At 47.1% G+C, this 13,068-nt stretch overlaps 1 protein-coding gene across 1 annotated transcript in view; it reads left to right on the forward strand.

Moving 5' to 3' along the window:
• LOC147889959 (uncharacterized) overlaps positions 1-13,068 on the forward strand; it is a 144,203-nt gene that overhangs the window by 81,280 nt on the left and 49,855 nt on the right. Inside the window, exons 5-7 of the mRNA XM_087390385.1 lie at positions 10,136-10,240; positions 10,362-10,421; positions 10,505-10,591. Coding sequence (XP_087246511.1) covers positions 10,136-10,240; positions 10,362-10,421; positions 10,505-10,591 — 252 coding nt within the window. The remainder of the gene's footprint in view (positions 1-10,135; positions 10,241-10,361; positions 10,422-10,504; positions 10,592-13,068) is intronic.

Consider the following 13,068-nt stretch of genomic DNA (forward strand, 5'->3'; position numbering starts at 1 on the left):
TGGATAGATTTTATGTCAGTGATTGGGCCATCAGCAGAGGCGGTCAGGCGGGTATAGTACCAGGGATGACACTTTCCGACCACGCGCCTGTGCTCTTATCATTAGACTCGGCAGTTCAGTCCCTTCCTCCCCGTTCGTGCCGGATTCCCGACTCCATCTTCTTGAGGAAGGACGTGCGCAACAGAATCGGTAGCCTATGGGACAGAGATTGGGGCGAGTGCGTGGATCTGGTTGATTCGGTGGCGCAGGCTCTGTAGGAGTCCAGTCAGATTTGCCAGCTCGCAGCCCTTCAGGTTCGACAGGAGTGGTGGGGCAGAGAGAGAGCTCTTCGTAGGGACCTCGCTTCCATTCAGCGACTCCAGCAGGCAGCCCCGGGCTCAGAGGAGCTTCGGATCCAGGCCCTTCGAGCCAGAGCCCTTCTTGAGGAGACTCTCCAGCGCCGTTCAGAGTTTTCCTATCACGCCTCTCTCTCTTTCTGGGCTCGAAAGGGCGACCGGATGTGCAGGGAGTTCTTCAGGATACATGGCCAGAGAGCAGCAGATGATCAGCTACGGAGTCTTAGGACAGCAGAGGGGCACATCGTTACTGATCCGGGTGAGGTCTTGGGGTTGGCTACCGACTTCTACAGGACTCTTTTCTAGCAGGAGCAGCTTGCCTCTCGCACTCGACGCTCCCGTGAGGAGGTGTGGAGGCACATTCCATCCCTGGTCCAGCCCAGCATGCAGGCGACGCTATTGGCACCGTTCACTACGGATGAGATGTTGGAGGCCTTGATGGCCATGGACGGGCAGAAATGCCCTGGCGAGGATGGGCTATCTCGAGCTTTCTTCACCTCCTTCTAGGATCAGATCCATCAGCCCCTCCTAGCAGCCCTCCAGAGGATTTTCAGCAGCGGATATATGCCAGAGAGCCTCTCCTCGGGACTAATTTGCCATACCCGAAGGGAGGAGATCGACAGGAGATCCGTCAGTGGCGTCCGATCACCCTCCTCACCACTGCCTACAAAATCCTTGCCAAGATGATCAGCGCCAGAGTTCGGCCTCTACTTCCAGACCTCATTCATGACACTCAGACAGGCTTTGTCCAGGATCGCAGTATCCTGGATAATGTCTTTACCTTCTCAGAGGCGGCGGAGTGGGCTCAGCATAGTGGGTCACATTTAGCCATCCTACTTCTCGACTTTGAGAAGGCCTACGATCGAGTGGACTGGTCCTTCCTGGAGGGTACTCTGGAGCGACTAGGTTTCCCAGCAGGATGGATTCAGGGTATTTCAGCATTATACAGGACAGCTTCTAGCAGGGTCATCATCGGCGGCAGGATGGGAGAGCGATTTCGTTTGGAGAGATCAGTGCCTCAGGGTTGCCCCCTTGCTCCTTACCTGTTTCTGTTCTTCGCCGAGGCTATGACATACTACCTTCGGGCGAGGTCGACCGGGCTTCGGGGTGTTCGCCTTCCCATCAGGGAGGACACGGAGCTCCTGGACTCGGAGTATGCAGATGACACAGCACTGTATGTCCAGGATGATGAGATGATGCTGGAGAGGGTGAGGATGGCCCTAGAGATCTTCTGTTCGGCAGCCGGTGCGAAAATCAGCTGAAACAAATCAGTTGGTTTTCTCACAAACCCCGGGGCGTGCTCACAGTGGGGGAGGTTTTTGGGTTTCAGGTGGATCCCGCGGGGACAGGCAGCTAGATATCTCGGCTTTCAGGTCGGCCTGGATATCACGCCAGCTCAGCAGTTTCTCCTGGTGCTAGATTCCATTCGACGGAAGCTGGCTTTCTGGAGCACTGCCAAGCTCTCTCTTGCAGGTCGTGCTCTGGTAGTCAACCAGGTCCTCCTAGCCACGGCTTGGTATGTGGCTTCCTGTTGGTGTTTCTCGAGATCCAGCGTGGCACAGCTTAGGAGGTTGGTTCGGAACTTCCTGTGGTCCGGGGGGGACGGTCTCAGAGATACCAGAGCCAGGGTTGCCTGGCAGACAGTCGTTCTTTCGCAGGCTGAGGGTGGCCTGGGGGTCATCGATCCAGAGCTTCAGAGTCAGGCCCTGCTGGGCAAGTTAGTTATCTGCGGTTTGACCCCGGGGGGGCAAACGTGGAAGATGTTACTTCAGCAGGGGGTCGGTTCTTGTGTCCCGCGCCGAGGTGGAGAGTGGCTACCGTCTTTAGGTGGATCTTCACTTCCGTCCCGCTCACTCAGGCCCGCTCCCCACTCGTTCGTAGCCTCCTCATGGTTTGAAGGCGGCTCCGCCTCAGTCTCATACAGTCCCCGCCTAGCTGTCAGGAGGAGATCGATCGCGAGCCGCTCATCTGGGACGGTCAGGTCAGAGATGCCGAGGGCCTACAGCTGGGGGAGAGATCACACATCAGGTGGGACGGCTGGATGCGAGGGCGAGCCCGGTCCCTTCGAGTGTGGAGGGACACGTACAGACACTTGGAGACCGCTGATCTAGTAGTCGCAGCTGGAGGTGCCCGTGGAGCTCAGGCGAGACGCACGGAGATAGACGGAGCGATTCCAGCTGAGTGGTTGGTTCCACCCGAGATTCAGATCCTCATGCCTGGTGATGACCGTTGGCTGGGACAGTTCACCCCCCGTGGCATCCCACTGGTGGTTGCAGGTCGGATGGACGACTCCTCTGTTTCCTTCTTCGCGGTTTTGGGGGACGGCCGACTCAGGAGAGAGGATGTGCTCATCGACCCCCTACTCCCATGGCAGAGGGTCCGGGTCGTAGGCCTCGTGGGAAAGGTTTGGCGGACCGAGTATAGAGCAGGATCAGCTGCAGTTATGGCGACTCTGGCTCTGGGAGGGGCGGGCCTTGGTCAGAGCTTGATTGGGACCCAGGAGAGTGGAGTTGGCCAGAGATTGTGACAGGTCAGGGGCCGACCTCTTTCTTTGCCTACAGCACGACTTTGGGCAGGCGAGTTCTTGGGAGGATGCAGAGCCGCCCTCCCACCCAGCGGCCCAGTTGGTATGCTCAAGGTATCTCCAGGTTATTTTTGCAGGCCTTCTGGGAGAGCTGGCGGCAGCGGAAGATTTCCTACTTCCTTTGGCTTCTCGCCCACAAAAGGTCTTCCAGTGGGGAGCTGGTTGCGGCAGATAGGTTAGGATGGACGTTGTCAGATCTGTCTTGAGGACGAGGAGTCACCAAAACACTGCCTATGGAGCTGCACTCGCGCCCAGAAAGTGTGGAGGTGGACCTTCGGGATCCTTACTCGCGCAGCACTGGAGTTAGGTTTGATCACTTGGGGCGCGTTCTGCTGGTGCAGCACCGCACCTGGTTTTCATCACTTGTTCGAGGCATGTCCGCAGGACCCCACTTTCCTTATCACACAGGGGACGTGGGGGCCGCTCGAGAGCATTCTACCGCACTTGGCAGAGGCTGGCACAGGATCTCAGGAGAGGCAGCCAGTCTGGGAGATTATTAGCAGCATTGCAGGATGGCACATTTGGACCTCGCGTTGCGCGCAGATCCTCGGTGGCACCTCCCTTTCGACTGCCCAGATCATGACTGACATCTGGAGTGAGATTATACACACACTCAGAGGCCAGTGGGACCAGATACAGGGAGACTCCCGGGCTGCCGGGAGAAGCGGAGACGTTTTCTCCGTGTTTGGGACACACAGGGCCTCTTCTTCGAGCATACTTCGCAGGGCCTTCAGTGGCGCTACTCACCACCTCTCTGGTTGTTCATTCACACTCGCCTGATCCCTCCGTGAGAGAGAGCTTTACTTTTTGTTCCCTTCCTTTTTGGGCTGCGTCCGATTTGTGAACGCAGCCGTCAGTTGCAAGCTGACCTCATGTATCTTGTTTTCGAAGTAATATAATTAGCACTGTTTTTTCGGCCAAAAAAATAAAATAAAATTGCCAAATTGCTAAAAAGTCTAGCTACATCTGGTTTCTCGATCAGACCACTAAGCGGCAGGCATGGTCTAAAGCCACTCCAAGGCGTGATGATCTGTGCGAACTATGAAATCCTGACCATAGAGAAAGTGTTTCTATGTGTTGAGGGCATGGATGACTGCACATAACTCCTTGTCATAGACTGAGTATTTGGTCTCTGGTGGAAGCAACTTGCGTCCCTCGAATGCGACAGGGTGACCATTCTGCTCCAGAACCGCCGCTCCAATGGCATAGTCGTTGGCATCAGTCCGTCTATCGAAGGGTTGATCCCATTGTGCCAATGATAGGCAAGGTGCTGTAGTAACTGCCTCGTTCAACTGAGTGAAGGCCGAAAGAGCTGCTGGAGTAAAGATGATAGATTGTTTCCTGGCTTTTACTCCCTATAAAAGATTGGTGGTGGGAACTGCAATTTTTGCCAAATCCTTGATATGCTTCCAGTAGGCTTGGCAAAAGCCCATAAACATCCGAATCTTTTGCGTTGTGGTAGGCACCTCCCACTCCACAATATCCTTCACCTTGGCTGGGTCCAAGCGAGAGTGATGATGTAGCCCAAGTAATGTACCTCCTCCAAGAAAAAACTGCTTTTCTTGGCGTTGTACAATTGGTTGTCCTTCAGAAGTTGAAGAACCTGTTGAATGTGCTTCACATGCTGTGTTGGATCCTTCGAGAAAATCAGAATGTCGTCGAGAAACACAAAGACACTCTTACCGATCAACGGTTTGAAGATTCGAAGCTGTGGTCTACACACCCTTAGTTCTTGGTTGCCCCTACTTCCGATGTGGGGGTTACCGCTTCTTAAAGCTTCAAAACAGCAAAACAATCCCGGAAAACACCTTGAAAAGTGTGTCAAGCCCTCAGGAAATAGGCGTCCAGCCTAGGAATGATTGCTGCATTCAAAAAACAGCAAAAAATCCCACAAAAAACAGGTTCAGCTGGTTATTTCTGTCAAAACGGGTCCAAAATGAGGTTGCCCAGCCCAGAAGAAGTTCAGAAAGTGTCCAAAATGAGGTGCCCAGCCTTGGACTCACAGTAGGAGGCGGTGGCTGGTCTAAACTAGGTCAAAATTACCAAAAAACCTCCAAAAACTGGGCAGCCCAGTCTAGACCAGTAGTAGAACTTTTCTAGAAGTGGTGCCCAAGCAAGAGGAATCTGTAGGACACCGGTGGCTGCTAGCAAAAACAAGCCGTTTTGGCCGAGTTCTTTGCGACAAAAGTGAAGTTTTTCGCGACAAAATTGAAGCTAGAGGGCGTTGGGAGGCGGTGTGGGAGTGAGGGAGGAACCTGTTCTGATACCAAATGTTGGAAATGGAAGCAAGAGAATGCCAAAGAGAGTGGAGCTGAAGCAAGCTAGAATGAAATTGCAGCAACACAAATGAACTACAAAGTGACGGTAGTCATAAGAACAAAACCCTAGAATGAACCCTAACTAGGGTCAAAAGATGTTTGGTGCCTAACTCACCACAAACTCAACCTCTAACTGAGGCTAGGGGTAAAACACCTTAATAAAAGGAAAAAGTGTCCTAACCCCATACTACATATCATTGGCCACTGCCTTTGTAAATATACATATTTCTATTATGATAGAGTCTCCCAAGGTGAACCAAGATCTTAGAATTTGAGCTCTTGGACAAAGAGGAGCCACAATGTAATTTTTTAAGGTGCCAGCGTTCAATGATGATCTATGATGATGAGGAATATGTTTTCTGTCACAGGGACGTGAATTTCATGTGCCTCGAAACCCTTGGCTATACCCGTGGATATTTTGGCCGCAAGGGATTGGCCTAGAGGACGTGTTTACTTCCTAGAATTCCCTACTGGCCGTGGGGACTGGCCTAGAGGAAGTGTTAACTTCCTAGAAGTCCCTAGTTCGATTAATAGAGCACCCACTGCTAGGGGTAGAGGGGTCTAATTGTTGGGCCCAAGGAAAACCAATGTTCCATTGGTTGGAGAGGGTTAGAGCTTTAATGTGGGGAAAAACCAATGTTGTCATTGGTTTTGGGGGTTAGACTTTAATGAGGAGCCATGTGGCAATCCCTCATGCAAGTCTACCCACCCGTTCCTCTCCTTCCAAGGCTTAAGGCATACGTGATTCTTTTGACGTTTATCTTCTTGCTCCTTTCATGCATCCCAAGGTGAATCATACGGCTGTTTTTCGTTGCATTTTGGACCTCGATTGGTGGCTGGCACGTTTTCCAAGGCTTCCAAGGTTGCCCTAGGTTCTGTACGGACTGTATGGAGCCTTTAAGGCAGCTGTACGGGCAGATTTCCTTGTCCTCTCCAAGGCAGATTGTACGGGCTGTTCTTTTCTGCTGGCATGCATCTCGAGACACCTTCAACGCCGCTGTACAACCCCTTTTTCCTGATGCTCATCTTCTCTCTCCTGCCTGTGATCCTCCTGCTCTCTTTCTATCTCTGATTCCAGCCCGTTCTCTCTCTTCCTTTCCCTCTCCAAGCTGCCAAACCCTCCTACTGCCACTTGCTTGCTGGACGTGCTGCCCCTTGAGGTTTTTTGGACTGAATTGAAGCTCCAAGGAGCTGATTTGGAACCGTTTGGAGCTGGATTGAAGTCATTTGCGGCTGGTTTGACTTCTTTTGCCACAGTTCCCTCCATTTTCAAGCAAGCATTGGTTCAATGTGTACATCAAAATTAAAGTTCGTGCATTAGATTCATGATTCATCAAAGCCGGTATCTTGACCAACATGACTTTTAGAAGCTCAAAAGCCTTTTATTGAATAGGTGCTCAGTTGAATATAAGCTTGTATTAGTAAGTCTATGTGTGGTGTTACAATGTCCGCATAAATCTTATAGCATACGACCGTGTTTTCTTTTCTTTCAAAGATCTTGGATTGCATTTCCTTGTTTTGTGTTCTTTGTGAAAGAATACGGCACAATCGGAACGTACTCCAAATAGGTTCTCATTTGATGTAGCAAGAGGTATATCTTCCTTAGAGTAGTATACTCCTTGGCGAACCCTTGTGAGTCTATCGTTAGAGAGTGTGGGATTTCGATTAAGTTGACTTACCAATGTGGACTTGAAGAGAGTTTTACCATCAATGGTAGCAACTAGGCTCACTGCTTCTTGTTCATCTAGGAGAGAATCCACCACATGTCTGATTTCACTTATGGAGGCATCGTTGTCATTATCATCTATTTCTGACACATGATCTACTTGACACTGGTCTTCTTCTTCAGAATCAGATTCTTGTGAATATGCATCTGCAAATCCATTTGACCAAGGTTCCATCCACCACTTCATATTCTCACCCTTTGGCTTCATATGAAAACTTTCACACCTTTCTTGAGCACTTTTTAGTCCCTTCTTCAATGCTTCGATGATTTCATCATCAGTTGACACACACTCATAGTCCCCTAGATTAGCTTCTCGCATGTTCTCTTTGAGATTCAATTCTCTCCAGAAATGTTCTTGCTTCTTATGTGCCCTTGTAAATAGAGGGCTATCCTCTTTGAATTCAAACTGTGCAAGCCTATTCATACTACCTCACTATGTAGCATATCCATCAAGCCATAAGTGCGTTCTTGTCCCACCATGCTTCCAATCTTGCTGAAGAAGATTTCAACTGCATCTGAACCTATAAGATGTAAAGGACACCTTAGGCCTGGACAAAATTCTCTAAAGTACTTGATCAGTAGGACCACAAAATGGCATGAGAGTTGCACATCTAAGAAAGCTTCCTTAGTTATGAAGTTTCTATTCAACGTATAGTTGGCATGATAAAAATGACTTGAGTTCAATGGGGCACGCAAGGAATATAAAGTCGACTACCTCCCCCTTCAATGCGTCATTGGCCATGCTGAGCTTTAACATTATTCCTTTCAAAGCAAAAAAGAAGCACATTTTCGAATTAAGATAGAGGGAGACATCTCAATAATTAGAGAGCTCTCATCGAAGCTTTTCTTGATACACAAGTTAAATCAATGGGCAGAAGTGGGAGACACCGTTATCGTTATAAGTGGAGGGAGAACATCCATGACCACCTCCACAAACCATCAGTTTTTTCCCCCCCCCCCCAAAAATGAGGGTTTATATTAAGGGTCACATATATACAACTGCCTTGAAGAACTTTTGACAAGAGCAACTGCTCAGAGCAAGATCACTACAGACATGCAAAAATAAACAACTGATCAACAGGATTTGAAACATCAAGCGCAGGAACATCAGATCACAAGGCTTCATCCTTAACAGCCACGGCAGGAACGGGAACAATAGGCACTGGAAGAGGAGGAGATGGGTTGCGCAGATGTTCCAAAAAGTCTTTTGTTGACAGTGTCTCCTGGCGGACTTTATATGAGACACTGGACGGGTCCGCATGTGACACCGGTCTCTTGAAGGGGCGTAAGGAGGGGGTAACCACTTGAGTGTGTGGATTACTAAAGCTGCATCTATTGGAGGATATCTTTATTTTGTCACTTTTATTGATGACTACAGCAGAAAATTTTGGGTCTCTTTTATGAAAAAGAAAAGTGAAGTGTTTGGGCATTTCAAAGCCTTTAAAGCTATGGTTGAAAAAGAAATAGGCCTGCAAATAAAATGCCTAAGGTCAGATGGAGGGGGAGAGTACCTCTCAAATAAGTTTGCAAGTTTCCTACAGGAGCATGGCATAAAGCAGCAATATTCATGTAGTCATACCCCACAGCAAAATGGACTTGTAGAAAGGAAAAACAGGCATATTGGAGAGGTATCTCGTGCCATGCTCAACGAAAATATCCCGGTCTCTGCCCAAACACACAACCAAGTTAGCACTCCTAGAAACCAAATCCCCAACAGCAAAAACGTCCTCATCAATCCCAAGTGAAAAGAAGGACACTCTGCAGCAGTAGACTCCATCTCGAATCAAATGAAGGACAGTCTGCAGCAGAATCCGCAGTGAAAATAAAGGACACTCCATAGCAGATGCATGTCGTGCCTCGAACCGTCCGCCACAGAATCGAACATCGAAAACACCTCCAAAGAAGACGCCTGTCATGCACCGCGCCTCCTCTGCCAGACTCGATCAACCACGACGAAGCTCACAAAACGGACTGATGAAACAACATGACGAACTTCACAAAAGTGTTGGTGGGTGGTGGCAGGGCCCAAAGAAGAAACTGGTACTGAAGAGGGGGGCGCCGGGAAAGTGCCGCGGCAGGGCCGGGATGGAAGCTGGGTCCGGGGTGTGGCTGCTCCGAAAAAACATTATTAAACAAAGATCTGAGCTTCTGATGACGTTTCAGTTATTTGGGGCCCTGTTTGGATAATCCCCGAGCCGAATAGCTAAAAGGCACACAATTGAGGAAAAGACCTTGTGAAGAATATTGGTCCTAGACTTTTAGCCTGAATTCCTTGATTAAGAGTAGGTTGAATCTGGTTAATCTATATCTGTGCAAGAGAGTCGCGTCATCATACCATCTGACTTGACCACGATCCCACAAATCCCCGAAAACCAAATCCTGTTTGTCTTGAAAAGCCTTTGGCTACGCAAGATTCTTGACCTATGGGTAGATCCTTCGAGTGTCTGCACCAGTCCAGTTTGACTTTCTCCAGATTCTTTAAGATCAACCACCCCTAGCCCCCTTCGGATTTGGGAAGTGTACAAGGGAGCCTCCCCACAGGAACCAGCATGCTATAAAATACGAATTTCCTCCTGGCTAGGGACTGTTGAAGGCCTTGCCACCTATTGATTTTCCATGACCCAATCTCACGTGTCCTTGATTGAAAAGCTAAAGCCCATGGGAATCCCGCCGGAAAACCTTTCCCTTGTCAAGGATATCTTTCGTAGGTACCATCATTTATTATTATTATCATTTGGATACACATTCTATGACTAATCTTTGGAACCTGACTGTGGTAATACACTTTGCTAACTTCTGCTTCGTTGTCTCCAGCATATCCGTCCATGCAAAAAAGGGTAGTATGACTCACCATTTTAGGGCTATTCTAATGTCGATCAGTGTGTTGATGCTTGTGTTGAAACATATTCATGGGCCTTTTATATATCTTGCTCGTGACAACACTTTTGAGATTGACTGGCACGTGCAAGTATATGCCGTGACTTGTTACCATCCTGGAATCACAATTTCATCATTGTCTATTTCTTGATACAAAGTCCGACCATTGTGATTGTGTTCAGTTTTTTGATGCAAAACACTGTAGATTGCACAATAATCTGGGCTCTGTTTGAATGCTAGCATTTGCTCTTGCCAATTCATTGGGTTTATATGCTTGTCACTGATGTATGATCAGACTTTGAGGAATTCGCTTACATCAGACTGCCTTGGTGGTGGTGCCTATCTTGGAGGAGCAAAGGGGGGAAGCGATTTTGATCCCAAAGGCAAGACTGAGAATGAGGTTGGAGCTCAACTTTGAAAGCTTGGCTGTGTATATGCAAGTCCTACAAAGTTACTATCTTCAGTCCTTTGTTTTAGCTCTTTCAAAGATAGCTTATATGTAGGTGTAATTTCTTATGCAGGTAATGCGGTTTTGTCAGAGCTTCATGGCAGAGCTCTATCGTCATATTGGTCCGTATCAGGTATAATGCATTGGTTTTCATCAGACATTGAGATCAAATTTTTTGGCAGTCTAGAAAGTTTAAAAGGAAAAATTCTGTGGTAGGATTCCGTTGATGGAGACATAGGAGTTGGTCAACGGGAGCTTGGTTACCTGTTTGGTCAATATAGGCGCCTTCGAGGTCAATTCGAGGTGATTCTGCTTATCTCCATGCAAAGTAGAGCAATTTTGTGATAGATAATACTTAGCTCAGTCATCCTCTTGTTGCACTGAAATCTAGAGTGCTCTGCAGAGGTCTACCTGATTACCTGAAATTGGACAAGCAAGGTTCACAATTTGTCTAACAATGGCACAGATGATGCTATGATTGTTTTCTAAACTGCAAGCGATTGCCATGTCCTTGGAAACTTACGTGTTTACCTTTGTACACGTATGAAATAAAATGCAGTAGCAAAATGATGCTTGATAATCAATTATTTAGTAATCAAAGAGGCTATATATTATTCAGAACTAAAAGGGAAAACAATTTTATTACACTGACAAAGGTATTATGCTTTTGATAGGTGCGTTCAGCTAGATTTAGATGCTCGTCTGGGAGAGACAAAAATGAAATCGTTTAGTCTTCACAAGCCGTTGTAGCTTGAATTGCCCTTCACCTTCGCAGTGTCGACATAAACTCAGTACGAAGACTTTGTATAAATGGATGCTCAAGTATGTGTGTGTGTGTGGATTTGTATGTGTGAGAGCATATGTTTATACTATGGTCTACACCCACTGTTGGGCGATGATGACATCAGTGGGGATGTCATAGTAGCTAGTTCTTGCTATGCGTGATGGACTTTATGGTTTTCAATCTTATGAGTGACTATCATGAAATTGAAACTGCACTATGTTGTGTTTTTAAAGGATGAGTTTGGGCCCCGGACTCATGTAGGTATATGCTTCTACTGTATTAGCAGACATACAATTTCACCTTGTGAAGTTTTCGGCCTGCTCGTTTTGCGATATTTCTTTCTATCTTAAGTGGTGTGTTGCCCTATCAGCTAGATTCAGATGCTTGTTTGGAAGAGACTAAAATGAAATCGTTTAGTCTTCACAAGGAGTTGTAGCTTGAATGAAGAGATTTTGGACTACCTTTTGATTAGCCTTCTCCTTTAGTGCTCGCCTTCGTCATGGCTGAGTCTGCCCTTCATCTGTGGAGTGCCGATAGAAACTCAGTATGATGTTTTTGTATAAATGGATGCTCAAGTATGTGTGCGTCTGTGGATTTGTATGTGTGAAAGCATATGCTTATACTATGGTCTACACCCACTCTTGGGCATTGATGGTGTCAGTGGGGATGTCATAGTAGCTAGTCCGTGCTATGCGTGATGGAGTCTATGGTTTTCAATCTTATGAGTGACGACGATCATGAAATTGAAACTACACTATGTTGTGTTTTTAGAGGATGAGTTTGGGCATGTGCCGGACTCATGTAGGTATATGCTTCTGCTGTATTAGCAACATGCAAATTTCACCTTGTGAAGTTTTCGGCATGTTCGTTTTGCGATATTTCTTTCTATCTTAAGTGATGCGTTGCCCTTTCAGCTAGATTTAAATGCTCGTTTGGGAGAGACTAAAAGGAAATCGTTTAGTCTTCACAAGCGGTTGTAGCTTGAATGAAGAGATTTTGAACTACTAGCCTTTGTCATGGCTGAGTCTACCCTTCACCTCCGGAGTGCCGACAGAAGCTCAAGACGAAGACTCTGTATAAATGGATTCTCAAGTATGTGTGCGTGTGTGGATTTGCATGTGTGAGAGCATATGTTTATACTATGGTCTGCACCCACTGTTGGGCGGTGATGATGTCAGTGGGAGTGTCATACGAGCTAGTTCTTGCTAAGCGTGATGGAGTTTATGGTTTTCAACCTAATGAGTGACTATCATGAAATTGAAACTGCACTATGTTGTGTTTTTAGAGGATGAGTTTGGGCATGTGCTTGGGCTCATCTAGGTATATACAATTTTTAAAGCACTTGTGGGAACTTATTATGCAACAAGCTTCTAGAATACTATTTCTTCTAGATGTGGTCTGTAGCTTTGGCTGACCCTTGACTTTAATGTGACCCCATTTGGTGCTTGTTGTAGCATAGCTGCTCACCAATGTAGCATAGATCCTTGGATTCGTATTCAGGTGAGGTGTGTAGGCTAGAGCGTGGAAATTGGCTTCTTGTATGAGCTTAGGCGGAAAAGAAGTATTGATCACAAGGGTTGATGGAGGTTCTCACCTCCATAGGTCTTCAAGGGTTTAGGAAAGGTTTGTTGGGCTTAGAAGGAGGGTAGGTTTGAGAGATCTCATTGTGTATGTATATGTGTATTTGTACGTACACACACACACACACACACACACACACACACATCTTTGTCTCTATTTGTATATATATCTCTCTCTATATATGTGTGTGTGAGTCTCTCTCTCTCTCTCTCTCTCTCTCTCTCTCTATCTATCTATCTATCTATCTATGTCTATGTTTATATATAGGTCTTTAAGGGTTTAGGAAAGGTTTGTTGGGCATAGAAGGAGGGTAGGTTTGAGAGATCTAATTTTGTATGTATATATATGTATACACACACACACACACACACACAATCTCTGTCTCTATTTGTATCTGTCTCTCTCTCCATATATA

The sequence above is a fragment of the Dipteris shenzhenensis genome, chromosome 19 (assembly GCF_047967505.1).
Source record: "Dipteris shenzhenensis isolate YYH24624 ecotype China chromosome 19, Dip_SZ_1.0, whole genome shotgun sequence".
Lineage (NCBI taxonomy): Eukaryota > Viridiplantae > Streptophyta > Polypodiopsida > Gleicheniales > Dipteridaceae > Dipteris > Dipteris shenzhenensis.